This window comes from Chroicocephalus ridibundus, chromosome 3, assembly GCF_963924245.1.
Source record: "Chroicocephalus ridibundus chromosome 3, bChrRid1.1, whole genome shotgun sequence".
Lineage (NCBI taxonomy): Eukaryota > Metazoa > Chordata > Aves > Charadriiformes > Laridae > Chroicocephalus > Chroicocephalus ridibundus.
The window spans coordinates 79,145,783-79,172,264 of record NC_086286.1 but is presented as its reverse complement, the minus strand read 5'-3'; the positions used below and the strand labels follow the sequence as shown (position 1 = coordinate 79,172,264).

At 46.9% G+C, this 26,482-nt stretch overlaps 1 protein-coding gene across 2 annotated transcripts in view; it reads left to right on the top strand.

The window, feature by feature from the left end:
• Positions 1 to 18,432, top strand: part of FOXO3 (forkhead box O3) — a 96,481-nt gene extending 78,049 nt beyond the window's left edge. Inside the window, exons 2-3 of one of the 2 annotated variants that reach the window (XM_063329834.1) lie at positions 267 to 1,701; positions 14,193 to 14,330. In XM_063329834.1, coding sequence (XP_063185904.1) covers positions 267 to 1,667 — 1,401 coding nt within the window. In that variant the 3' untranslated portion in view covers positions 1,668 to 1,701; positions 14,193 to 14,330. Of the gene's footprint in view, positions 1 to 266; positions 1,702 to 14,192 lie in introns of both variants that reach the window. The other variant, XM_063329835.1, reaches the window with a different exon arrangement.
• The last annotated feature ends 8,050 nt before the right edge of the window (positions 18,433 to 26,482 follow it).

The following is a 26,482-nucleotide window of genomic DNA, read 5'->3' as shown; positions in this document are numbered from 1 at the left end:
GCTTTCGGGGGTGTGGAGGTGGGCACCAGGAATACACAGCTAGCGCAAGCACGAGGCTTGCTTTACAGCAGCACGCTGGCGCCCTGCAGCCACACTGCAGCCCTCCCGTACGCACCACCCGAGAAACCCGTGGTGATGCCCAGGAGGGCCCAGTGCTTTTATTCATGTTGCTGTTTTCATGTGATGTTGGTTTAATGATTGAGATTTGGGTAGCAAAAGAAGTAGGGTGCAGGGTCTTGACATTTTGTTTTGTTCCTTTCCTGCAGAATTCGATCCGGCACAACTTGTCACTCCACAGCCGATTCGTCAGGGTGCAGAACGAAGGCACCGGGAAAAGCTCTTGGTGGATGATCAATCCCGATGGTGGAAAAGGTGGCAAGGCGCCCCGGAGACGCGCTGTGTCGATGGACAATAGCAACAAGTACACGAAGAGCAGAGGGCGGGCGGCTAAGAAAAAGGCAGCCCTGCAGACCGCCCCGGAGACGAGCGAGGACAGCCCTTCTCAGCTCTCCAAGTGGCCAGGGAGTCCCACCTCCCGCAGCAGCGACGAGCTGGATGCATGGACAGATTTTCGCTCCCGTACAAATTCCAACGCCAGTACGATCAGTGGCCGCTTGTCACCAATTTTGGCAAGCACCGAACTAGATGATGTTCAAGACGACGACGCTCCGCTTTCTCCCATGCTGTACAGTAGTCCATCGAGCTTGTCCCCATCGGTAAACAAACCGTGTACTGTGGAGTTGCCTAGGTTGACTGATATGGCTGGGACAATGAATTTGAACGATGGACTGACAGATAACCTCATGGATGATCTCTTGGACAATATAACACTCCCTCCCTCCCAGCAGTCGCCCACAGGAGGGATAATGCAGAGAAGCTCCAGTTTTCCGTATGGTTCCAAAGGTTCAGGGCTGGGTTCCCCATCGAGTAGTTTCAATAACGCCGTGTTTGGGCCGTCGTCCCTGAATTCCCTCCGCCAGTCGCCCATGCAGACCATTCAGGAGAACAAGCAAGCCACCTTCTCTTCCATTTCTCATTACAACAACCAGACGCTGCAGGATCTCCTCGCCTCTGATGCACTTAGTCACAGCGATGTCATGATGACACAGTCTGACCCACTCATGTCACAAGCCAGCACAGCTGTGTCCGCCCAGAATTCCCGCAGGAATATAATGCTCCGCAACGACCCCATGATGTCGTTTGCCGCACAGTCCAGCCAGGGCGGTCTGGTCAATCAGAGCCTGCCTCATCACCAGCACCAGTCCCACAACTCCTCTCTTAGTGGCAGCCGTGCCTTGTCCAATTCCATCAGTAACATAGGCTTGAGTGACTCGAACAGCTTGGGATCTACCAAACATCAGCAGTCACCTGTCAATCAGTCTATGCAAACACTTTCTGACCCGCTCTCAGGCTCCTCTTTGTACTCCTCTAGCGTGAACCTCCCGGTCATGGGACACGAGAAATTCCCAAGTGACTTGGACTTGGATATTTTCAATGGGAGCTTGGAGTGTGACATGGAGTCCATTATCCGCAGTGAACTCATGGATGCAGATGGGCTGGATTTTAACTTTGATTCCCTCATCTCAGCTCAGAACGTTGTCAGTCTGAATGTGGGGAACTTCACTGGTGCTAAACAGGCTTCATCACAGAGTTGGGTACCAGGCTGAAGGATCTTTGAGAACAGGGAAAATGGGCAAACAGGTCAGTGCCCCATAGATGTGGTAAAATACTTGGTTCCATAGTTTTATTGGAGTTTGCACCAAGCCCTTAATAGTTAGTGCACACTAATAATATTAATTTGCGATGGCTTGCTGTGTGTTGGTATGCAACAGGCACAACCAAGAAACGTTTGGAGGTGTGGAGGGAAACGAGGCTAAGCTATAAAAGCTGTTCGGCTGCAACACTGTCAGCACGCACCTGATGCTATGCGTCCTTCTTAATTTAGGCATGAGAAATGTTAATGACAAATCAGGCAGACCAAGGTGGAATATTTGTGGCTTTTAGGAATCACAGAGCTCCAACTTCTCTTCTTTGAAGTCACAACAGATGGATTCTTCTCTGCAGCCGATGCCACACGTAGCCAAGCTGTGTTACGTAGGGATGGGGCAAGGGGCTTTGCGGTCAGTGGAGCAGTAGTACTGCAGGGGAGGGGGAAGAGCATCTTTGCAAGATCAGTGAACACACCGAGGATCGGGTGTGCGGGACAGATCGGGAATGAATTAGGGTTGTACTGCTGCTGCGGTACAGCAATGCTAGCAAAATTTTTTTTTTTTTTTTCAACCGTGTTTCTTGGCAAAAAAAAAATAATAGCAAATCGAGGAATTATATCTTGAAATAGCAAAGGTGGGATCCTGGTCCCAGGAACATCCTGGGTTTAATGTTTTAAATATGCAAAACTTGTTGGGCCCCCCCAGGACTGAGGTGGGTGTCATTTTCTTTTGGACTCCATCAAGAGAATATCCGTAGGTTTGGGTTCTGACATAGGTGCTTTTCAAATGTTAGTTTCTTCAGGTTAATTTTTTCCACATTGATGTGTTTTTTTTTCCATTTGCTTCCTTTCCATAACTGGGGGCATCTGAACTTTTAAACATTGTTTCTGTCATCCTTTTGTCATTCTGCAGGCTCCTGCCCATGCCTCTGCCTGCTCACCCGTACATATTCACTGACTCATAGGGTAGGTGCCACACAAAGTGCCCTTTCTCCTTTGTTTATTTATTAGTATAAGGGAGTAGATTTCAAAATATAGTAGGATAAAAGGTTAGCTATAAATTATTGAACGTGTTCTCTTAACTTCAGAATAGTATGTAGAGTATCCCGGCGGTGAGGTTAAATGAAGTATTCATTCAGTTTTCAGCTTACTTCCAGCTTTCTTATTTCCTGGATGAAGGATGGAAAGGAGTCAGTGTCGTTTGACTTTATGGTGCATAATTTGCCCCTTTCATCTTTAATTGAGTTTTCATTCTCTATTTCACAGTTAGGTGTTCAAGGGGAAGTTTTGTGGTAGGCGAACAGCAGTGGTGAACCTGCTGAATGTCTTCTTGTGTGTATGGAGTACCACAGGAAACGTGTGCTGTGGTCTGATGTCTGTGAAGGAGAACAAGACTGCCCCGGAGTCCTCCTTTCAGTCGTTCTGCAAAGCTGCTTCGCTCCAGTGGAGCGGTTGGTTTGCGCAGTCCTTTCTCTGTCGGTGGGAGGATTTCCTCTGGTTCTTTCACATCTTCTCGCTCAAAGCAAGAGTGTTGCAGTGCATGGCCAGGAGACAGGCTGCAGAGGTGGGCTGTAGAGGACACCACGTCCTGCTGACCCTGCATGGGACAGCAGCTTGGCAAGGCCAGGGCCACAGCCGAATTCCAGTTTTCCTTCAGTTCCAGTGCTGGAGAACTTAACAAAGGAAAGAGGAAAAAAAGAATTGACTCATGAACCAGAAAGCAAAAACTTGGCAGAAGGTCACACTTGCTGACCAGTTCTCTCTTCCTCCAGTTCATGAGCTGTTTGGATTTATAAACCCTTTTTGCATGAGGTGAAAAAAAAAGGCTGTAGGAACGTTATCGCTGTGAAACATCCAACAGTACGATCTGCCAAATGGGGCCTAAAAAATAGATGCTATTGACAGCTTTGCTTGACACAGCCAAATAGGGCAGCCTCCTGCTTTCCTGTCTTCATTTGCTGTGTGTAGGTAGAAGATGCCTGCGGGGAGACCTGCCTGGGCGGTGTGGAGGAGGCTCACCATGCCACCTCCTTACCGATGCTCGCTGCTGCCCCTTCACCCCGGCCTGTGCCGTTCATGGAAAGCATAGCCACCGCGATCTTTTTCAGGCTGCTCCCTCTGAATAAAGGAACTGACACATCTGTGTGAGCGGAGTCTCATTGCAGAGGACAGATTTATTAACGAGACAGCTCTCCACGGTGGATTACTGTCCAGTCATCTGTGGAAGCCTCTTTCCCTCTCTCTGACAAGCGGACCGGCTGCTGCGGGGTGCCTCTGGTATCAGGTGCAAGCGCAGATGATTTCTGCTGAGGTGGTTCATCATGCACCCTTCGTCATCTGTTAAGCAGCGCTGTTTCAGAGTTTGCCTCCCTATGAGCATCTCGTATTTTCATAGGGACGCCTCTCATGACATCGGATGCGATCGTTCCGAATTGCTTTCTCGGTTACTTCTCTGCTTTGCCGTAGCAACAGAGACCCCTGAATTAAAATAACTCACTTCGCCGTGGTCATGTTCCCAATAACGAATCTTTACAGGCTTGAAGACTGGGGAATGCTTTCAGCAGAGCAGCCTGGCGCTTGTTCACGCTAAATCCGTTTCACGAAGGCAGCCAGGTGCATTTTGCAGGCAGGCAGAAGCAGTTACAGTGGGTTATTGGCATACCTGGGAATAGTTTTTTCTATGTGTTTTCTATGAAAAAGAAGAGAAACGTTGGTGTCAGTTTTCGGGAAGAAAAGAATGAACCCAATTACATAGGTATTTAGTTTATACATACTTTAGGTATAGAGGGGCATTTACTTTGGGAGAGAATCAACTACAATTTCTTCATAGGGGTAGTGAAAAAACCCACCATTGTGGGTTTCGTGGCTGTGCACGTTTGCTGCACTGCAATAAGCCTGTGCACAGTCCATGGAGAAAACCTTGCCTGGTCCCACCACGCTGGCCCTATGCCTGTGAGGCTGGCCATGCCCAGCCTTTTAGAGGGCCCTAATTGAGGCATATAAACGAGTTTGGGTTTTTTTTCTTTCTTTTTTTTTTTTTTTCTCTTACAAGAAGGAAAGGAGAAAATCAATATGCTTTTTTCTTGCTTTACTCAGCCATAATTTTCCCCTCTTAAGCTGGCTGGGGCCTCTGTTCCTCTGTCTCTGCCTGCTTCCCAAGAGCACTCCACCCCCTCAGATTATGACCAGCTTGGTTTTTCAGCTTGTTTATCAATAAATAAAGACATCGCTATTCCCTTGCCTGTTTCTAGAATACCTTTTATTTTGAACTTAATGGGTCCTCGCTCAGCCTGGGGTTCCCACAACTCTGCACCCTCTGTGGTCCTCAGACAGCAAGTCCCAAGGGACTTGGCATTCACCAAAGAGTAGTCCCAAGCAAACTGGCAGGGGAGACTATTCGGGACATTTACTGCTGCCTGGAAGGTCAGGAGCCTGGTGATAAACTACCGCTTGGGCAAACATTTCCTCAGGTATCAAGACCCATCTAAAAAGTTGATTTAACCTTGGTTGTTTCAGTGATCCAGTTTACAGTGGCGATGCTGGCAGGGCTTGGGTGGGGGCTGGAGGGACGGCTCAGCGCGAGCAGGGCAGGAACTTGAGCTGGTTTCACCATCTGAAAAACTCATCTAGCTGCGTCTTCTGAGAGAGATTTCAGTGTGCCATTTAGCAGGATGCCTGTGGGCTCTGTAACAGAACAGTGCTGGAGTCAGGTTGACCTTTTCGAAAATTACAATTAAAATACTTCACAGATCAGTTAGTGTCACTCATTTTCCCCTAGCATCGTCTGGGTCCCCACGTCATCTTACTGTAGCAGGAGAGTGCACAAGCGACTGATAGCCACGTCATGTAACATTCACACAATTTGATGATTAACATTTCTGATAAAGCAAAATCCTAGGAAACGTAACGAAATGCCTGTTGGTATTTCGTTAGTCCCTACCAGTTTGGGCTGCTTGCCAATTTGTTAATTGGTGTTCAACCTGTTTGTGGGTGAAATTTGTACCAAATACGAATGCATAGGTCTGTGGATGACTTACTGTTCACTACAACACCATCTTAAAAGTTGAAGTAGATAGAGAAAAGATCTCCATTTGGGTGGAGTTTCGAATCAGAGACCTCTGGACAATATACCACAAGGAAGACGATTTTTATTCTTTACCAGAAGCCTTGTTTTCTGCTCATTAAAGCTGAAATGTGGAAACCAGAATCGATGGACCTCTTGCCTGAGGATGCCGACAGCCTCAGGACTGTAGCTGCTTTTCCTCATCTCTTATTTTCAAAAATGAGGTCTTAGGGGTAGGGCTGGCAGGTTTCTTACATGGAGCCAAGATGGGGCTGTCTGCCTTTAAAAAATCTAAAGGAAATTCAGGAGCAGCAAATTCTTCTGCTCCATTTCTAACAGGTTAGTGGTTAAGGCGGTGGCGCGCTTCTAACATTTAAGTGTTGTTTTAGCCAGCCCAAGTTTTGAAAGGTGGTTTTGTGACTAGCTGAACATCAGGCACGCCAAGTTTAGTCTTTGAACAAAACCATCTATGTAGAAAGCGTATTTCGCTGGGAACAGGGATCCCATTAACTCCAAGGAGGGCCTGCCCCGAGCAGGCTTCTGGCTCCCTAGGCACACACCAGTGGCACGGGAGCAAACTTGCTGCTTGTGGCCACTGGGGAGGAGGAGAGGGGAAAGCCCAGCAAACCCTGCTGGGGTTGCCCGCCGTGTGGTCCCGCTGGCCACGGTGGCCCTCGAAGGCCCTCGACACAGGGCCTTACACTTTCAGCCCTACGCGTGCAGGGATGCTGTGGCTTTTGCTGCATGAAGGCAGCAGGAGCTGACACACAAACACAATGAATTGTTTACTCCCTCTGGGAGTAGGGCTTTTTGGTTTTGGTGTTTTGTTTTTTTTAATCTGGGATTATACTTTGGGGTTTTATTAACCCAGGAAAAAGATATATAAAAACTAGGATTGCCTCCGCAGGCTTGTGTTGTGAGTATAGAGCAGCTGAAGCCAGGACAGTGGTCTGATCCTGTGGTTTGGGTGTTCTTCTGTTGGTGTTTTATATAGATATATTTTTTAGTACCTCATGCTTTGTCATGTGATTCAGCAGCAATAATTAGGGAGAAACTTGCTGTCCCTGCAGATGCCAAGATTACAGGATGACATACTCTCACCAGATGACAGCACAAACTGATATTTTTAGAACAGCCTGCATCAACTGGTCTCCCCAGTGCTTTCCTCCCTGGATCAGCAGCAGGCAGGTTTTATTACAGAATGAGTCTTCACAAATTGTCTTTTTCATGTGAATGAGCCGTAATGATTGTTTAGAGCTGCAGATCAGTGTTGGTCCCCAGATGTGCTGTTGCCTGATAGCTGGGATGGTTACAGGTGGTTTTTCTTTTTTCTTTCCTTCTTTTGGGCTAGACTTTTAAATAGCCCCCCTAAAAACATATTTTCTTGAAGAAGCGCATAATAAGAGATCCTTTTTAGAAACATAACGTCATGCGGCTGAGGAAAGGTCGAGATCTTTTTTCATAGCAATTCAGCACTCAGCCAAGGTGATGAACTGACAGCTGGGGAGGTTTAAGTCTTGTGTTGATGACAGCCAAAGAGCACAGGTATAGCGTAGGCAGCAGGAGTGCACATATTTGAGTAGTATCGTACGTAAATAGGTGGCCTTTCTTTCCTGGCCTGGGGAGGGAGGATAAAGGAAGGATGCTCACACACCACCACCCTGGGCACCCAGCGCTGCTGGTGGAGAGTCTCCAGCAGGATGCTCCCATCAGCGCTGCCCCTGACCGAGTCCCACACAGTGCATGGGGACACTGACCCCATTAAATCAGGTACCTGCGGCTGGGTGGTGGGAATGCTCCGCTCTGGTCCGGTCTACGGGGGCTATTTAATCAGCTTTTCCACTCAGATTACCACGCAGGGTGGCAGTTGTTGGAGTCTGGCAGAGCGGACATCTGCTGAGCAGTAATCGGACGGAGACGCAGCTCAGCTAACGGAGGCCACTGTGTAGCCGCGGTTGTCTGCCATTTCACCAGGAAAAAAGCCACTTTTCCCAGATGATGCCGTGGCAAATGGCTTGCATTTATGCACTTTTACAGCTGAGCTGAATATCTTGCCCATTGTTTTTCCCTTGTACTGCCTGCTTCTCCTGGCTTTCGTAGGTAATTTCTTTCATACAAATATAGAGAAAATCTGGTTTTGAGGAAGGACCTTCTCTCTCTTGCCTTTTCTACCACTTGGAAGTCATGATGGAGGATGTCCTGCCTTATATCAACATGGTGGAAGTCCTTTTGTGTGACCTGTGTGAGCACGATTGGCCTGTCATTTTACTGCAGAGGAAAATGAGAAGACTCCTTAGCAGGGAGGGTGGTTTTAAAACAGGCTTGGTACCTGGCAGAGAAAAAGAAACTCTGTGGGGACATTCAGAATAAAGCGTACGTAGCATGTTTCCATAGTGCTGTAAACGCATAATTCAGGATGTTTCCAGCCATGCAGGTACCTTTTGCTCTAAACAGTGGCTCTTATTCTTCAGATTCAAAAGTGTGACCACAATCCTTCTGTGTTTTTGCTCAGGTGCAGTAGTTACCCATCCTTTTCTGATCCGTGGTAGAGGTCTCCTTCCTAAAGCTCCTGGATGCCTAAAAAAAGCACTGTTATTCCAGCTGATGCACTTTACCCCTAACAGAAGTTGTATTTTGCAAATATTTTTGGCCTGCTTCCTCTAATCCAGCAGTATCCTGCCTAAAAACTGCTGTGTTGGACTTCCAGGCTGATGTCTCTCAGTCAATGGCCCATAATTTCCCATGAGTTCCACCTCCCTCCTCAGGCCCCTGAAAGACAGGGAAGGGGTAGAATTTACCATAAAAATGTCATGTAAGAAGCCTGGAGACTTTGTAGAGAGATGTCCTGTACCTAAACTCTTCTCTGTTGGCCAGGATTGGCAGAAGATTGAACCCAGCCAGATATGATGGCTCTCAACAGCAATTGGGTGTCAGCAGTGCTTGTGCTGGAAAGACGGCGTAACTGCACACTGACATGTCTGTAGGTGTAAAAACAAGTGTGTCAGCATACGGCCTTCTTGTATCGGCAACAAGGCAGTGACACATGTGGTGGAGTCTGCATGTGCCTGCTCCTCTTGCGAGCAAGTGCAGAATTTCCTGTGAATTTGAGTATTCAGTATTGGGTCCTGATACATTAGCAAAACCCCGATCTGCTTTTCCTTTTAAACGTGTGAGTATGGGTGGACCAGTTTCTCTCTGGATGTCTCCTTTTCATCTGCAAAGTGGGTAGAAGGGACCTTATCCACCTTTGAGGGTAAAATGAACTGCCCAGAATAGTGTTGGACTCTCCCTTGCTGGAAATATTTCAGACTTGGCTTGGCAGGGCCTTGAATAACCTAACCGAAGGCCCTGCCTTCAAACAGAAGGTTGGGCCAGGTGATGCTGAGTCCCTTCCAGCCTGGACTTCTCGATGATTCTGTAGGCAAGTGGGACATCAGAATAACACGCCTGTCAATAGTTGTGGCACCTGACTACAGTTCTGGGCAAGCCTTTTGTCCCAGGGAGCTGATACAGGGTGAGAGAATGATCTGCTGTCTTTGGATACATTTACTTTCAAAATACTTGGTTATCTGCTATCGTTTACAATGTTTCTTAGAGTGGAAGAGCAGCAACAGAAGGAAAAGAGACACTTTCCTGCTTTACGTGCCTGTGCAAGTACCAGCACAGCAGCTTTTTAGCTCCCATAAGGCTTAGTTCTGGGCCGGCGTTCTTCCTCTTTCCACCCTTCTCCCTCACTCGCTGCCCCCGATTCTGAGCTGGAAAAAAAATCTATTTTTATGAGTAGAACTTAAAAAGTGAAGTTGCAACATGCCTGAAAGTTCATGAAAGAAACCGCATTAAGTCGCCAGCCGTTTTTTTCCCATTGGGCTTCACACCCGGACCTCAGCGTTGGCTCTCAGCACAGAACCTTCCTCGTGCAGCCAACGCTAAGCCTCTAGGGTGTCGCTGTGGCATACCTGCCATGGCATCGGGATTCCTCATTTTTATTCTGCTTGAACAAAAAATCTCATGCTGCAATTTTGTCATTATAGAAGGATTGGCCACAGTAGTTATCTTCCTTACTTGTTTCTAAACAAATACGGTGTATTCTTCAGTCTTGAGCTGTGAAACCTCAGGCAGAACATTAACTTGTAACCACACGTAATCAAGTCTTGCTTTTTAAGCCTACCCCTATTTTGGACTAGAAGCTATACTGCTGGTGTCGATGACACATGAAGGGGCAGAGGCAGCAGAATGAATGCACATCTGTCACTAAAGGACGCAAGTTTCCTTCAAAATGTTTGTCTCTGGACAGTAAAAGTAATTATTGGGGTTTCCTGTCCCTGGGGAGTTGTTACAGAGTGGTACCCAGGGAAAACACTTGTTTTACAGACCTCTAAGCGGTGGTATTTTTCAAGATGTGATCCACTCAGCAAATCAGGAGGTCCTTGGTAGGTTGCCGTACAGAGGAGCTGTGTGTTGCTAGTGCAGTTTCTCATGCCATAATTACGTAAAGGAGCACATAGGATTTCTTTTAACAGAAGACTGTATGTGCTGATTGTTACATTAGCTTACTGATAAACTTAACACCACTGCATGTTATCTGTGTTGTGCTCTGGGGACCATTGATGTGTCACCTTTCTATTCTGAAGAAATTCCCAGTGCTGCATAATTGGCAGTGTTGGTAATCAAAGGGAGAAGGCAACAGGCAGCAGATGATCCTTCAGAGCTGATCTGATGGTGCCCACGCTGGCGTGGGGCTTGGGAGAAGGCCACCCGGTGAAGTGGTGGAATGATGGGAGACGGAGGTGAGGAAATGTTGCTGGAGGGAAATCACAACCAACAGCTCAGCCACAGAGTAAAGCAAGAGTAGCAGTTGTAACTCGTCAGTAGCAAGGTAGAGGATGGGAGGGCAGGGAAAATGACAGAAGAGAGGGGCATCTAATTTCCCACATAACTGCTTGCAAGCTGAAGAATTATAAAATACAGAAACACTTGCTTTTTGTTCTACACTCTTCCACCAAACAGGATAAACAGATTTAGCATCTGGCATTCAAAATGTCTGTGGGACATGACAAAGCAGGAGTTCATCCTCACCCCTTACTTAATACTTTTTCTGTTTCTGTTTTAAAGTCATTATTTTCACCAACCACATGCATAATACTTGCATAAGCTATAGCTTGATATATACTATGGATTCTTCTAATGTCCAGCAGAGGTATCTTGTTCCAGCCTTCTGTACCCAGGGGGGCAAAACATCCGTCCTGGAATTGCCTCTGCTTTCAGTGCGTGCATGTGTGTGGGACAGAGCCCGGGTATCAATGCAGTTGTGAAGACCGCACTCCAAAATAAAGCCTTCACCCTCTTCAGAAGAAAGTCTCAAGAAAAGGAAGTCTAAGAAACTTCAGGAGAAAGTCTAAAATTCCTCCTTCCTTTCCACTCCCTGAGGACTGAAAATGGGCTTCAGGTTTGGCAGAGGAGCTTTTCAAGGGAGAACTGAATTTTCCAGGGAGTGGCTTAAGAGGTACAGGCAGATGATGTTTTCCAGCAGTGCCCTTTTTGGGGCACTCCAGCCTAAGAAACAGCAAACCATACCACACCTGAGAGGGGGGCTCTATGCCTTTGTTGTGGCAAGTTAGCAAGCGCTGCTCTAGCCCACCAGCCCTGCTAGACCTCACCTTTCTTGTATCCCTCCTTCACCTCTTTTCTATGTATTTCTTTCATCACTCGCTGTGCTCATACTTCTATGGCTCTTACCCCCAAAACAGAACACAATAGTAAAGGCCAGGAAAAAGGATAAAGTGGAGTCTGGAGTACTTAACCTGGAGAGCTGCATGTTGCCCTTAGAGGACAGCATCATCCTGGCTCACCAGAGGAGAAACCCCATCTGCCTCTGCAAATTCAGGGTGACGCTCCAGAGCATGAACTTTACCCGTGGCCGTCAGGAATGGGAGAAAATCTCGTGGTGGCTCAGGATGCAGCTGGAGATTTTGGGGGCAGGAAGAGAGGAACACTGGGGAGTTGTGGTTGAGGACCATTGATAAACTGGAGTCCTTGCTTCCCTGCCCGATACAGTTTTCATTGCTGTGAAGCAGCAGGCTGCTAGCTCAGGCTTAACAGAGGCGTTTTGTGGCGAGGCAGAAAGCGAGAGTGTGTGGGTCTATTACAGACTTTAATGGGGTAATTTGAAGGCAGGCAGGTTAAGACTTTGATCTACTACTTTTCGGTTTTTGATCCATTTGCAGAGTCCATGTAAACAGAGCTGTGAAAAGGGAGCGTGGTTTGGTTCTGCTATGAGCAAATTTCACCGCAGCTGTGTGTCTGTCTCCTAAATGTTGGCACTGTCTGAAGGATGGGTGTCCCCAGGAAAAAATGTCAGGCAATGCCACTTCCACAAATGATGCTCATCATCATCCGTCCTCCAGTTTTTTTCTCTTGTCACTTTGTTTCATAGTATAATGTTTAACATACATTTTTTAATTTAAACGTTAAACACGACTCTGGTACTTCCTCAGGAGTTTCTGTACTCGTTGACTTTTAATTAATAGCTCCGTTCAAAGTCAGCAAGACTTCTCACACATGCTGAAGTTGAGGCTACGCTCAGCATAAGTGGTGGCTGCAGGAGAGCGAGCCGGCTTGCCGGGCTGCGGCGTGCGGGACCCGAGCCTTGCCTTCGGATGAGGTTGTGCTTTGGGAAGTCACCTGTTCCCAGCCCCCCTGGCGCTGAGGCTTTAGGGAGAAGTAGAGAAAAGGGCATGCAGTCCTTTGAGTTGCATACGAGCCACTAGCCAGGTTTTACTGGGGCCTACCAGGCTTGTCTGTCTGTCTTCTGCTGACCTTGTTACGGGCATCAGGACACACTTACCAAATGGAATCGTTGCCAGGCAGTCACGTTAACGAACGGCTAGCATTAATTTGCCCTTTGAAAATGAAGAAATCAATATGTTGATCCAGTCAGAAATCCCTTTATTCACAAAACAGTCTACCCCAAGCCCCTCCACATAATTAAGGCTAAAGCCAAATTTTGTTTGGGTGAAAACATGCAATCTGTCTGCTCCCTAAGCTCTGCTGAATGAAGTTCTCCCCTAATGGTGCAGGGAGCAGCTGTCACGCTGTTGCTCTAATAACCATGAGACAAAAAATGATTAAATTTCCATCAATCATTTAGCATTATCAGAATAGGTCATTTAAATAAAATGTTATCATAGGATCAGTGCCTGGCACCTTAGAAAGGAGAGGGGTAGTGGTAGAGAGTCATCTCGTGACAGCCGTTGAGTGATCCCCCTTGCAGGAGATGCGGGTCCAGATTAATCCAGCAGTCCCTCTTAAGTCCATCATTTTTCATGAGGGTGACTGATACCAGGATCTTTCGATGGCAAAGACATTCCTGTAATCAACTCAAATGGCTTTTTGGTTTCAACAAGTGTCCCCTTGTTCTTGCACTATATAAAGAAGTCACCAATGAGTCATCCTGTGGAAAATCCTTAACAGGTTCTAAGTGGTATGGGGGACTAGGCCCTGGTTTCAGAAGCCATTTCATAGCCAGAAGTTAAATGCCCAGCAACGCGGATGGCTACTGAGTAGGCCTTCTGAAAGGATTTCATGGGAATATTTAAATGTATATACTTTTCCAAAACTTTACTTGGTGCCTGCCTGTGTCTTTAAGCCACTGAGTAACTTTAAAAACCTGTCCCCTTGGCCCCCTTGGTTGAAATGTTCATCTGTTTTCAGTGTTTACCTACTTGCCATGTCCCTTCGTAGTCATCTTCATGCTGCATCCAAGGTGTCTTCCCAGTGTTTTTCCGTCTGCAGAGAAGTTTTGTGGCTACAGAATAAGCTGGACCCTAACCCCATTTTTAAAGTCGAGTGGACTCTGTCTGTTGACGGTGTGTTGCATGAGCAGGAAAACGGAGAACTCCAAAGTCCGAAGCAAAAGCTCTTCCCTGCTTCTCTTGAGCAGCCTCCTTTGGCTGTCCTTCAAGGGCACTGGTCAATGTCTAACACTGATGGAAGATTTGTCCAGCGTTTTGGTGATGCTGAGAAAGGGTGATCAAGAAAAATGGAGAAAAGATGGAGGATCCTTCCATGCTTCACCTGGAAATACGCTTAGCAAATAGATGATGCACTGGATTTCTGTAAATCAGACTTGGCCATTGTTTTTTTTTTTGGAAAGAGGGTTTTTCTTTCCTGCTTGGGAGCAGCTGAGCCAGCAAGGAAGCACACTCAAACCATGGCAAGGGAGAAGCATCTTCAGGCAGGGCCACAGCACGGCTTATTCCTTGCTACAAGTGTGAAGCTTCTGGGTGCAAACAAATCAAAATTGATTGTCAGTGTAAGCTGTTGTTGGGTTTGGAGGTTTGCTCGGTTGCCTTTTTTTGTTGTGTTTTCTTCCTACATGCAGCAGTCTCACTGTCTTTTCTTCTTTTTCTTCTTCTTCTCCAGGCCCTCAAACTGACACGAGATGTAGAAAGAGAACCCTTTGCCAAATCTGCTGTCAGCAAGTGGACAGTGATACTGTTTACAGCTTACGACCTTTGTGAACCCTGCATTATTTTCCTAACGAAGCAGACTGTTAATAGGCCCCTTACCGGAGTGAAGATCCTCTTTTTATTTTTTTCTTTTTTTTTTTTTCCTTCTCTTTTTTTTGGGAATTGAACTCATTCTGAAGTATGCAAAATCTTCCTTTTCTGGGATGGCCAAGCACCTGCTGTGGAGACAATGTTCAGCACCATCCTGTTGAGAACACACTGTGTAGCCTTTACAGTAGTTACTTGTCAATGAGTATGTGGTGTTTCAATATATTAATGGTTTATGGGATGTTTTTAAGTTGGCTTTTCTTTTTGGAGGTTTTTCCCATCTGCCCACCCTCCCCCCTACAACCTCCAGTTTGATTTCCTTAGATTTTTGACCGTATTTGCTTTCTCTCCCTGGGGAATCTAAAGTACCGTGCCCGCGCAAGGAGATGATCGTAACCCAACACTGCTCAGACGTCAGGGTTTTCTGAATATACAGCGTTTGTTTTACCAATCAACCGTCTGAATTCCAGAGAGAGGTGATGAGTGTGGTCTGTTTGTTTGTTGGGTTGGTTTGTTTGTTTCTTTCTTATCCTTCCCTTAAATTGCATGGTACACCCCTGTTTTCCGTAAGCGTCAGACCAGGGTTCATTGCAAGCCGAGGGAAACTGGCGAGTTTGCCACTTGGCTCGTGAGGATGGACTGATGGCGGGTGCCGTGGCCCCCACGGGCGCTGAGGCAGGAGCCCCTTTTGCCACCCGCCAGAGCGGGCTCCCCCCTCCTGCCTTCTGTTAGCCCCCTACTGCCACAGCAGGCTAGTAAGGAGGTAAAAAGCTGAGCTGGCAGACAAGTGGAACATAGCCACCTGTAAAGCTGTGTTTGAAAAAGCGAAAATTAAGGGAAATAACGCCACTTCGCAGAAAAGCTAAGTGTAGAGGCTGGGCATCGGCAGGTGACTTGCAGTGGCGACGCCGGGAGCTGAGGCACAGGTCATTGCAGGGTGTGTTACTGCATCAGTGATCCTTCCTTGTTGTTTTTTTTGTTTTGTTTTGGACATATCCTTGATTATTTTTTTCCTTCTCATTATGTATAATCTGTTGTGGCAGAAGAAGCAGGAGAGGGAATGGCAAGGTGACAGTATCATACAAATGGCTTTTCGTATGGGTATAGATTGTAACAGGATAAATGACACTGAAAGACAAGGCAGTTTTATATATTTTGCTTCTAAGATTTTCTTTTGTAAAATGAATAATAATTAATAATAATAATGAATAAAAGGTATGGTGCTGTATAGATCCTCTCTATAATCTGGGAAGTTTGATTACTTTTTATTAGTATCTTTGGGGGGGAGGGATACAAAAAAAGAGGGGAAAACACCAATGGTACATAGGAACTCGGTATGAAGAGGTTCTGAATAGGACAGTGTATACATAATTCTCCAAAGCGATATATGAATTTTTTTTTTCTTTGCATAAAAGCATTATGCATATAAATATATAAATATATTTTATTATGTACAGAAATGGATCATTATGCATGGATGTTAGGAAAAAAAACAACCCCAAACTAGCATTTTAACCCGAAGTCTCAGTGCATGAGTTCCCACCGACCCGTGTCCCATGCAATGTGGAGTGACTCCCTCTCGCCACTGCCACCGCACACGCACAGTCTTGCACACACAAACACACACACACACACACACACGCACGCACGCACGCATTCGTGGGCCCTTCCTCGCTCATTACTTTCCAGGTCCCCGAGGTGATGTTAGTGAAACAACAGCTCCTAGTGTGATGGAAGTTTTGTTTTTTGTATCGTAACCCCCACGCTGTTCTCTCGTAAAGATGCACCTCTTGGTTTCTCCCCGCAGTTATGACTGTGTAGCCTCCGTGCCGTTGTGGTTATCGTAGCCCTGTAGCATATCAACTCTTCCAAGCAGCCAAGGGTTTATCATTTGCCTTTTAAAAAAACTTCTCTTTTCTTTTTACACTGAGGTGGTCCATTTGACAGCGTGGGGACCAGTTTATTACATTTATTGGAGTTAACTGATGCTCATTGCCCCTCTCTGTCAGCAGCCAGCTACCCAGGACGCTCAAGTAGCACAGTGGTCACCTGGGCTAGAGGTCGCTTTGCTTATTGGAGTCCAGTTGCAGGCACCTTTTACTAAGGTTGGTCGAGCACTTTATCACCAGCCTCCCCTGAGTGCGTAGCATTAGCTCTCAGCTTCCCGGCACACCCCGAAATGCGAGTGTATGCTGAAGGACATCCCTCAGGTGCTCTTTTCCCCGAGGTTCCTCCACGGTTGCCATCCTATGGCTGGGCTTGTGCCCCTGCCCCTTGGTTTTGGCCACCGGCAGAGCTCACTCAGTGGCTCCCTGTGCCAGGGCACAGAATTTGTCCCCTGAACAAGTGAGCCTCCAGTGAGACCCGAGGTACCTGCCCAAAGACCACTAACCAGGCCACTGACAGCAACCAGTAAGGCCTGACTTGATGGTATGGCCAAGGTGACCAAAATCCATCATTTTATTTTTTTTTTCTTGGTAGGGATGCAGTTCTTGTCAAAGGCAAGAGAAGGCCCGTTAGCTTTAACCAAATGGGGGCAACTTGTGGTCTGCTACGGCAGCCTAGCCCCCGGAGTCCAACGGAGCTAGCTCCCCCTGGCAGAAATGAGAGAGAAAACTATGGTCCCCTCTGTTCATAAAATGGAGAAAAAACACTTTTGATTTGGAGACAGCCTGTCAATGGCAGAGAAGTTCTTTTAAAACAAGAATAAAAAAATTAAAAGCATTAGCAGCTGAAAGGCTTAACCTGCCTCCCACCAACGTTAAGGAAAATATTTCCATTGGTGTGGCTGGGACACCTCGGGCGCCTTGCTTTGGAGAACATCCCAACACTTGCGGAAGAGGGGTGGACTGGGCCAGCCTCTTCATTTTGATTTGGTTTCTCTTGCTCATTTTTGGGGCCAAAATTTTCAAACGGAAGTGCCTGGTGTCAGGCAGCGAACGTGGGGGACTCCAGCATGGTGGCACGGAGCGAGCTGTTCTGCCCTCGCCGCTTCTCGAAGGAGGGAGAGGTGCCAGGTTCCCTCAGTCCCAGGAGAAGGTCAGCACCCTCTACGCCTGCCAAGGTGCCCAGCAAACACGCTCCTCTCCAGAGGTGCTAAATAAATCTCCCTGAATTCAAAGGGTCACTTACTTAGGTGTCAAAATACAGGCTGATTTTGGGAACCTACCTTTGGAAAATATGGCCGTTAACTCTTTGAACATGTTTATGCCTAGACATTTTTCTTCTGAAACTGTGTAAAACAGATAAAGGTCCGGAAGAATTATGTAGTTATCTTTTAAACACTTGGTCTAAACAAAAGATCTAAAAAGGTGACATTCATGCAGTTCCTAGTCACAGGTTTGGGGCTTGATTTAATGATTTTGTAAAAAAATTTTCTCTTGAGAATCATTGGATAGTTGACCACTGCTTAACTCCAGAAATGTTTGTGCCACCGCTTCAAAAAGTTAACCTTTTAGGTCATGTATTTCTCTAAAATGATGTCATTGCTTGGCAATCGGTGTCCTGTAAGTGTTTCTAGTACACGGTATACCTTAGGAATTGCCAACAGATGCGAAGGGGGACCAGATACATTTCGTTACTATGGGTTGGAAAAAATGGATTGTACATTTGGCTTCACATGTTTAACTTTTTTTTAAAAAAAGTTGCATGATTGGAAAAAATATGTATACAGTATCTGTAAAACTGTTTTATCTGTTTTTGTTTCAAGCCATGTAAATTGGAAGAATATTAAATCCACAGCCTTATCGCGCATGGCCGTCTTTACATACCGAAGAGCTGAACAGTTTATACTTTTCATTTGGGCTATCTTGTACTTTCATTTGAAAGCAGACACTCTCATGTTGCAGTCTTACTGAGGATTTTATATTAAAAAAAAAAGAAAAAAGATGCTGCCCTGGAGGAATATACTACCTTACTACACAGAGGTTGGAAGGAAGTTTGTTTTGGAGCAAAACCTGCCCCTTTCCAAAGGAAGTAGAGACGCAGTGCTTACTCCACTTGGTGTTAGTAGATATTGCCTTGTGTATTCCATTTTAAATTGTAATCTAGTTTGTAAAAGAGATGGTGACGCATGTAAATAAAGCATAATGGATCTCTACATTGCACATTTGCCTTTGCTCTGGTTTATTGTGTAGCAGACAGACATCTATACACAGGACCTGGAGAAGGGGTGACTTCCAAGCAGTGGGTGAAACCAGCTGGTGGGGAGTGTGGGGCTGGGGAGGGGGCCTTGTCCTGCATCCTCTGGAGTCTCTCAATGCATATTTATGTGGGCCTCTGCACTGCAACCCTTCAGCCAAGTCAACGTAGTTTTGGTGGTCAAATAACTCCCAGCAGGATCGAAAGAAGCGTGGCCAGCAGGTCAAGGGAGGTGATTCTGTGCCTCTACTCTGCTCTCATGAGACCCCACCTGGAGTACTGCATCCAGCTCTGGGGGCCCCAGCATAAGAAGGACATGAAACTGTTGGAATGGGTCCAGAGGAGGGCCACAAAGATGAGCAGAGGGCTGGAGCACCTCTCCTATGAGTACAGGCTGAGCGAGTTGAGGTTGTTCTGCTTGGAGAAGAGAAGGCTCTAGGAAGACCTTATAGCGGCCTTCCAGTACCTGAAGGGGGCCTACACAAAAGGTGTGAAGGGACTCTCTATCAGGGAGTGCAGTGATAGGACAAGGGGTAACAGTTTTAAACTGAGAGAGGGGAGATTTATATTAAATGTCAGGAAAAAATTCTTTACTATGAGCGTGGTGAGGCACTGGAACAGGTTGCCCAGAGAAGCTGTGGATGCCCCATCCCTGGAAGTGTTCAAGGCCAGGCTGGATGGGGCTTTGAGCAGCCTGGTCTAGTGGGAGGCGTCCCTGCCCATGGCAGAGTGGTTGGAACTACATGATCTTTAAGGTCCCTTCCAACCCAAATCATTCTGTGATTCTATGATTTACTGCTTCTAAAAATCACAAAGTTCACTTGATGGGGGAGTGGGAGGTTGTCCCTTGGGATGGCGGCGTCACCCGGCAGCTGCAGCCCAGCTAGCCCGTCCTGAGAGACAAGCAGCCCAACTGCAAGAAGAGTTACACTCCCCCACTGTGGGCTTGGCTGGGTTTCAAACTGTCTTTGAAAAATGCCTGGAGTACTTGAAACCACCCGTTTGGGATTTGGGATAAGAAAACCAGCAGCCTGACTCTGCGGAAAGTTATACCGAGGGCTCTGGCCAAGGCACAGGAGAGCGTGCTCAGAAACATGAGCCATGTCGACAAAAAACTGACGGGGAGCCACAGATGTATATGGGTTTTCGGAGTAATTTTGCAAGAGTAAATGATAATTTTTGAGGAAGAGGAGCCTTTTTGCGCAGCAGGGAGGGGTTTCCCATGACTCTGCGGGGACAAGGGCCGTGTTGTCCGTGCAAAGCCCACGGGAGCTGAAGTACTGCAGTATGAAGAGCAGCTTGGGGATATCCCTTGTTTAGCACAGCAAGAGCTATTCAGGCTTTGTCCTAACTAGAGATAGCCTGAAATATTGCAAGATCCCACCAGAAAATAGCTTTTGGCCAGGATGAAGTGTGCGTTCGCCTTCCCAGAGTGAGAGCGCGCTCGTCCTGCAGCAATTCCAGCTTCTCCTCGGAAATGGAGCTGGTTTGCTTGATTTTTCTGAAGGCTCCTCCAACAGTGCTCTGGCAGGGAGCCAGACCCATGTCCTCCACCTCGTTGGCATCGCCCCACTGGTATTTAGGACAAATGATGGGAGCGTTTGTCCTGGTGAGGTGTCAGGTGGAAGAACCTCGGCTTTGACCTGCATTTTGGCAGGGGCAGTGGCAGCGACGTTGAGCTGATCAAACCCTGGGCGAGTTTTGTGCTGAACCTACTGGGTTGTGTTGTGCAACGCCTGTAGCTGTGACCTTCAGTTCACCCGGCCTTGGAATAGATCGTTCTTATCTTTCAGAGTACTTTCAAAATAAGTTCCAAACATTTTAAACTTCTCCGAGTTGTCCCAGAAGACAAAAGGCTTTTCGAGCTGCTGCTGCCGAGACTGGTGAGGCAACCGAGAGCTATTTCGGGAGCTCCCCGCCACATATGCTGAGTTGCGAGTTCAACCAGACCAGGGAAAACAGTATTTTACAGCTCTTGTTTGGCTACCGCTGCCAAGGAAGTTAGGGTTGCTGCTTTCAAGAAGATTGAGATAAGCAAACCTGGGAGGCTACCTCTTTTTCTGGTGGAGTCATCCTGACTGGTATCTCCCCGTTCAAAAGGAGGACTTCTTGGGTGAAGTGAAGCCCAAGCCAGATGGAGTAGATACGGCTCTCGCTGGCGCACAGATTCATCCCGCTGCCAGCAACTTCTGCAGTGTCTCATCGCTTCTCTGTTTGCCCGACCCAGCCCACAGAGCTTTTTTCCCACTGGCTCTGCCTGTGGAATTTTTTTAAAATGAAAATACTTTTATCGTGTAAACACAAAACATAGAAAATTCCATTAGGAAAAAAAAAAAGCTTGCTTTTTTTTTTTTAACTGCTATTTAAATCTTTACAAAACCTTGGAACTGTCTGACAAAATTCAGAAACTCCATTTTGGATTTTTTTTATTTTTGCACTTGGATTTTCTTTTCATACTAATGACACCAGTAGCTTTGCATGTGCCACAACATTTACTTATTAGAACAAAGCGTCTCCTGCTTTTATTGTTTGATGCTTTGATGACATACCAAGAAACCGATTTAATCTAGAAAATGAGATAAAATGTCTCGATTCAGTAGGAACAATTGGCCTAAATGAAGGTAACTGTTGTAACATTCTTTTAATGTTGCATTTTGCCAGGCAGGTTTAGAGGTATCTGTATCCTGTGAAGGACATGTGGTGAAATGGGGGAAAACAGTAAAAATATATGACGTCTCATGAAAATCTTTCCAACTTCCAAGACAAATATGATCCTGATCAGGATTACGCGCACACACAATTTTCAGTCTTTTTTACGTGGTACCTTAAAACTTTGGTTTTGCTGAAATTCAAAGCACAAGGCAATTCCCAAGTGCCGCCGTTCCCCGGGGATTGGCGGTGCCAATGGCTGTGCACGCCACCCTGCTGCGCACGCCCTGATGAGCATCGAGGCCGCCGCCAGCACCGGTGGCATGTGCCACCACATGGAGTTCAGGCTTCAGCTCTGTTTCATGCCCTGGGGGCCACTGTAAGCCCCCGCAGCTGGTGCAGGGAGGTGCCGAGGAAGGAGGATGGGGAGGACGTCAGTGGGAGCGAAGCATGGCAGATGCCAGCAGCTCTGGTATTCATGTGTCACACGAGACCTCTCTGAAGCTTCATCTGCTGCATTGGACCATGGATCCTTAGAATCATAGAACCATAGGGTTGGAAGGGACCTCTGGAGATCATCTAGTCCAACCCCCCTGCCAGAGCAGGGTCACCCAGAGCAGGTTGCACAGGAACGCGTCCAGGCGGGTTTGGAATGTCTCCAGAGTTGGAGACTCCACCACCTCTCTGGGCAGCCTGTGCCAGTGCTCTGCCACCCTCAAAGTAAAGAAGTTCCTCCTCACGTTTAGGTGGAACTTCCTATGCTCAAGTTTGCGCCTGTTACCTCTTGTCCTGTCGCTGGGCTCCACTGAAAAGAGCCTGGCCCCATCCTCCTGACACCCACCCTTTAAGTATTTATAAGTGTTGATAAGGTCCCCCCTCAGTCGTCTTTTTTCCAGACTGAAGAGACCCAAATCCCTCAGCCTTTCTCCATAAGAGAGGTGTTCCAGTCCCCTAATCATCTTTGTAGCCCTTTGCTGTACCCTCTCCAGCAGTTCCCTGTCCCTCTTGAATGGGGGAGCCCAGAGCTGGACACAGTACTCCAGGTGCGGCCTCACCAAGGCAGAGTAGAGGGGGAGGATGACCTCCCTCAACCTGCTGGCCACACTCTTCTTGATGCACCCCAGGATGCCATTGGCCTTCTTGGCCACGAGGGCACATTGCTGGCTCATGGTCACCCTGTTGTCCACCAGGACTCCCAGGTCTCTTTCCACAGAGCTGCCCTCCAGCAGGTCAGCCCCCAACCTGTACTGGTGCATGGGGTTGTTCCTCCCCAGGTGCAGCACCCTACACTTGCCCTTGTTGAATTTCATAAGGTTCCTCTTTGCCCAACTCTCCGGCCTGTCCAGGTCTCTCTGTACGGCGGCACAGCCTTCTGGTGTGTCAGCCACCCCCCCCAGCTTTGTGTCATCGGCGAACTTGCTGAGGGTGCACTCTATCCCCTCGTCCAGGTCATTGATGAATATATTGAAGAGGACTGGACCCAGTACTGACCCCTTCTACTGTTTGTAACCACCTTGGAAAAGGGCAGCATCAGTTAGAAAGTGCTAATTAAGAAATGCAGTTGTACTCTGATCTCCAAAGCAAAAAAACGGAGGAAAGCTGTGCATTGATATGACCACCTCGGAGGTGCTTCCTGGGGAGCGGCAGAGGATGCTGCTCCTGACACCTTCCCCTCCAGGAGGGTGAGATCCAGCCTTTCCATCTGTGAATGATGGGCATGGTGTCTGGGCAGCCTCTCATGTCGCGTTTGTTGTTTCAGTAGAAAATTCATACTTCATCAGCACTTTATTTTAAATCTCTATAGGCTCCTTTTACTTAAGGCTATCCAGGCTTGTACACCATTAACTAGTTCATGGATGAATGTCCGGGAGAAAAGTCAGTGCTTAGAAAGCAATTTGTAACAGACATAAAATAAAAAAAAAAACCTTAGTCCTTTTACTCATTAAATGAAACCCATTGTCATTCACACTTCTCTTGAGAGTCATACTTGCGATATCAAACTGCGTTATCAACCTCAGTGTGCATCTGTTAAGCAAAATTTATGGCGAGACTGCCTCATTTATACAGACATTTTTGCTATGCACTGCCACTCAGCCTAGTGGGCTCCTATGGAAAAGCCACAATTTAAGTCAAAACTCTACTGTGCCTGAGCGGTTACAAAATTATAGTGGCTTTCAGAGCTAGGAGATATCAAAGTCTCTTCCTGGGGAAGGCAGCTACCTTCAGGTGTCTGCGCCGAAGCTTCTGCCTCTAGGACTACAGCTAGGAGGAGAAGGTAGCACAGGGAAAGGTCAGATGCGGATGTACAGGGGGGTCTTCACTTTGCAGTTGAGTTGTGTTTGCTCTGCAGCCCGGGTAAGGTGGGCTACCTTGTTGTCAGCAAAGGGTCAGCGCTAATTATCTTACCCCAGAGTAGGAGCAGTTATGTGGGAACTTACCCTGCAGTAACACAAATACAAAGCCTCGCTTCCTTTTCTCTATCTCCTCTGTAACTGGCACTTCAGGGTGAGCCCATTTCACTCTGTTTTTCACTAGAGGACATCAAGCTGACAAGTCGTCTGCAGAAAGTGCCCTGAACTGCTGGCTTTTGGGGGACTTGGCTGAGACTCTGTTGCTATATTTCCAGCCTCTTAAAACTTCTGCCTGAATATCTTTGCTTTTGCACAATCTCTTCACCTCACATCGCTGAAGCTGTGTTCTCTTGTTGAGAAAGGGCCTTAGCGACGATGACGTGATGTTGCTGCTAGCGGGAGACTCCCTCTGTTTGACTGTCCCTCAAAAACGCAGGGGCCAGCTCCCACCTTACCTATCTCATGGGCCATGCACCCGAGCCGGCTCCTCTGTGTGTGCACAGAGAAAACTGCAAGAGCTGTGAGGGTACAGGAACGGCAAATAAGGCGGCACGTGAAAAGAGCCTAATCAAATGCTACCCTTTAAGCGATACATTCCCATGGGGGCACCTGAACCACTCCTTCATGCCCTTCAGTCATTCTTCAATCCACTGAGGTCACCAGTGGTTCCCACTGCTGTCAGCAATGGTCTTACTAACTTTTGACCCCCATGAGCCTTTCTTTTACAAGAAGTCTTTTTTCTTTTTCTTTTTCTTTTTCTTTTTCTTTTTCTTTTTTTTCTTTTTTTCTTTTTCTTTCTCTTCTTCCTTTTCTTTTTCTTCTTCTTTTTCTTTCTTCTCTTTCTTTCTTTTTCTTTTTCTTTCTCTTTTTCTTTTTCTTTTTCTTTTTCTTTTTCTTTTTCTTTTTCTTTTTCTTTTTCTTTTTCTTTTTCTTTTTCTTTCTCTTTTTCTTTCTCTTTTTCTTTCTCTTTTTTTCTTTTTCTTTTTCTTTTTCTTTTTCTTTCTCTTTTTCTTTTTCTTTTTCATTCTCTGACTTTTTCACATTGTCTGTTTTTCTAAGGCCAGGTATTAAAATGTGGGGTCAGTAAAGTCAGTTGTGGATATGATTATTTTTAATGGTGTTTTTATAGAAGCAAGAAGCCCAGGTGACACAGTTAAGAGCTCGTTGCCGGTACCACTCACTCCATTCCAGCCATGCTGGCAAGAAGCACTCTTTTTTTTTTTGCTGCTTCAAGCTCCGTCTTGAGTCTGAAGACAGAGTTTGCTGGTCTAGCTGTGTCAGCCGCCTTTTCCTAACGTCGGCTGAACCTTGCACATTGCGTCCCGCGGAGCAGCAAGTTTGCAGCCAGTGTGAACCGGTGGCTGTATTCAAAGGTCTGCTAAGGTCAGGAGATGCGGAGCTGAGAGTAAGTAGAAATGGTTTGTGGAACTCTTACCAGGTATGGCTGCTCAAAGGCACACAAACGCACCACTTCAGAGAAAACCGCTACAGCCAAAGGAATGGGAAAAAAAATGAATGCCTTGCTCTTTTTAAAAGCGTCTCTCTTTGCTCATGCTGTGCTGAGTCTTTCTGTGAGAAACGGATATTGTGAAGTAGCGTAGAGCCTAGATGCAGCCTGGAACAACCATCTACAAAGTCGGCCGTGGTGCCTGCCCTCCGGCAGTGCTGGCACTTGTCACCTGTAATACTTCCCTGGGCCATAATCTGCAAAATGAAATTGAAAAACTCTGATTCTCTCTATTTCAGCGAGTCAAGAATCTGCTAACTTTTTCTCTTGAAGGTTAACAGAATTTGAACACTTTATGCTGATCACCTCATCCATAAGTTAACAAAAAGCTTATCTGCTTCTTTTCCACTGTAATTGACAGTCCTCTGTAGATGCATGTTCAGCATTTCAAGACTAACTTAAAGGTCAAATTTATCATATGGGCAGATTGGATGAGCTCATGGTTGAGGAAAGACCCATCTAAAGGTGCCTTGTCTAACATATCTCTATACACACGCAGAGCCCACACACATTTCTTTTCTGTCTACCCTTGTCTCAGACATCACCTGTGTGCCAAGAGTCTCAGGACGAAGCTATACTACAAAATTACAGGTGGTTGAATTTGGTACCTGGAATAATAATGATAAGGGTCTGAACAAAGGAGATGTATTCGGAAATGGATAGAGCTGAATTTCATTCTTCTGGCCGCTCTTATCTGAAATCTTAATTACACCAAAAACTGCTGAAGTACCTTCTTTGTGTTTAAGCAGTTTACTCCCAAATTTTTTGTATCCAAACATGGGTCTGTGCTGCTGCAATAGCCAATAATGGTACCTGAAACAAAGCCTGGGGACCCTTGTACCCTGCACGTGGGACAGTCATCCACAAAGGGTGGCCTGTAATGCCACGCACCCTGGGCACACCTTGCTCAGAGCCTTGCTCAGAGCACACTTCATGGTGCAAGTATTACACCTGCTTGGCTTCTTCCCACAAAATTAATGTATGAAGATATAGTAAAACTGTAGGTATGGTTGAAAGTGTGAGCTGAGTAGGGGACGTCAATAACTTCCCCCAGTTAAAATCAGTATCTTCAGTGGCATCCCCTCTGCCCTATTTGGTAGGGCATTACAGGACACAGACTATTCTCTTGGGAAATGGTGATCAGCTAAAAGTCCCTTTCCTCTGGGGATTTCTCTGCTGTATCCCACAGGCTCTTTGTCCAAGTGTCAATTTTCGGCCTGTTCCCCCTCCTCCAGGCAGAACCGCGGGTGGTGGCCATAGAAGAGGAATTTGGAGGTAGAAACCAGTTCTCCGCCAGACACTTCAGCAACTATCAGCTCTTGCACGCGCGTTTCCAAAGCAGGACCTGCACGCTATCTCCCCTCCCACCCGTCCCATCCTCCTCCTCTGAGACTAATCTTGTGCCACACGTGTCCCCCGGTCCCCATGCTGCCTGCCCTGCCCTGCCCAGCCTTGGCTGGGTGCCCACAGCCAGGAAGGCCCCGGAACCCGAAAGTTGTCAGCAGCCTC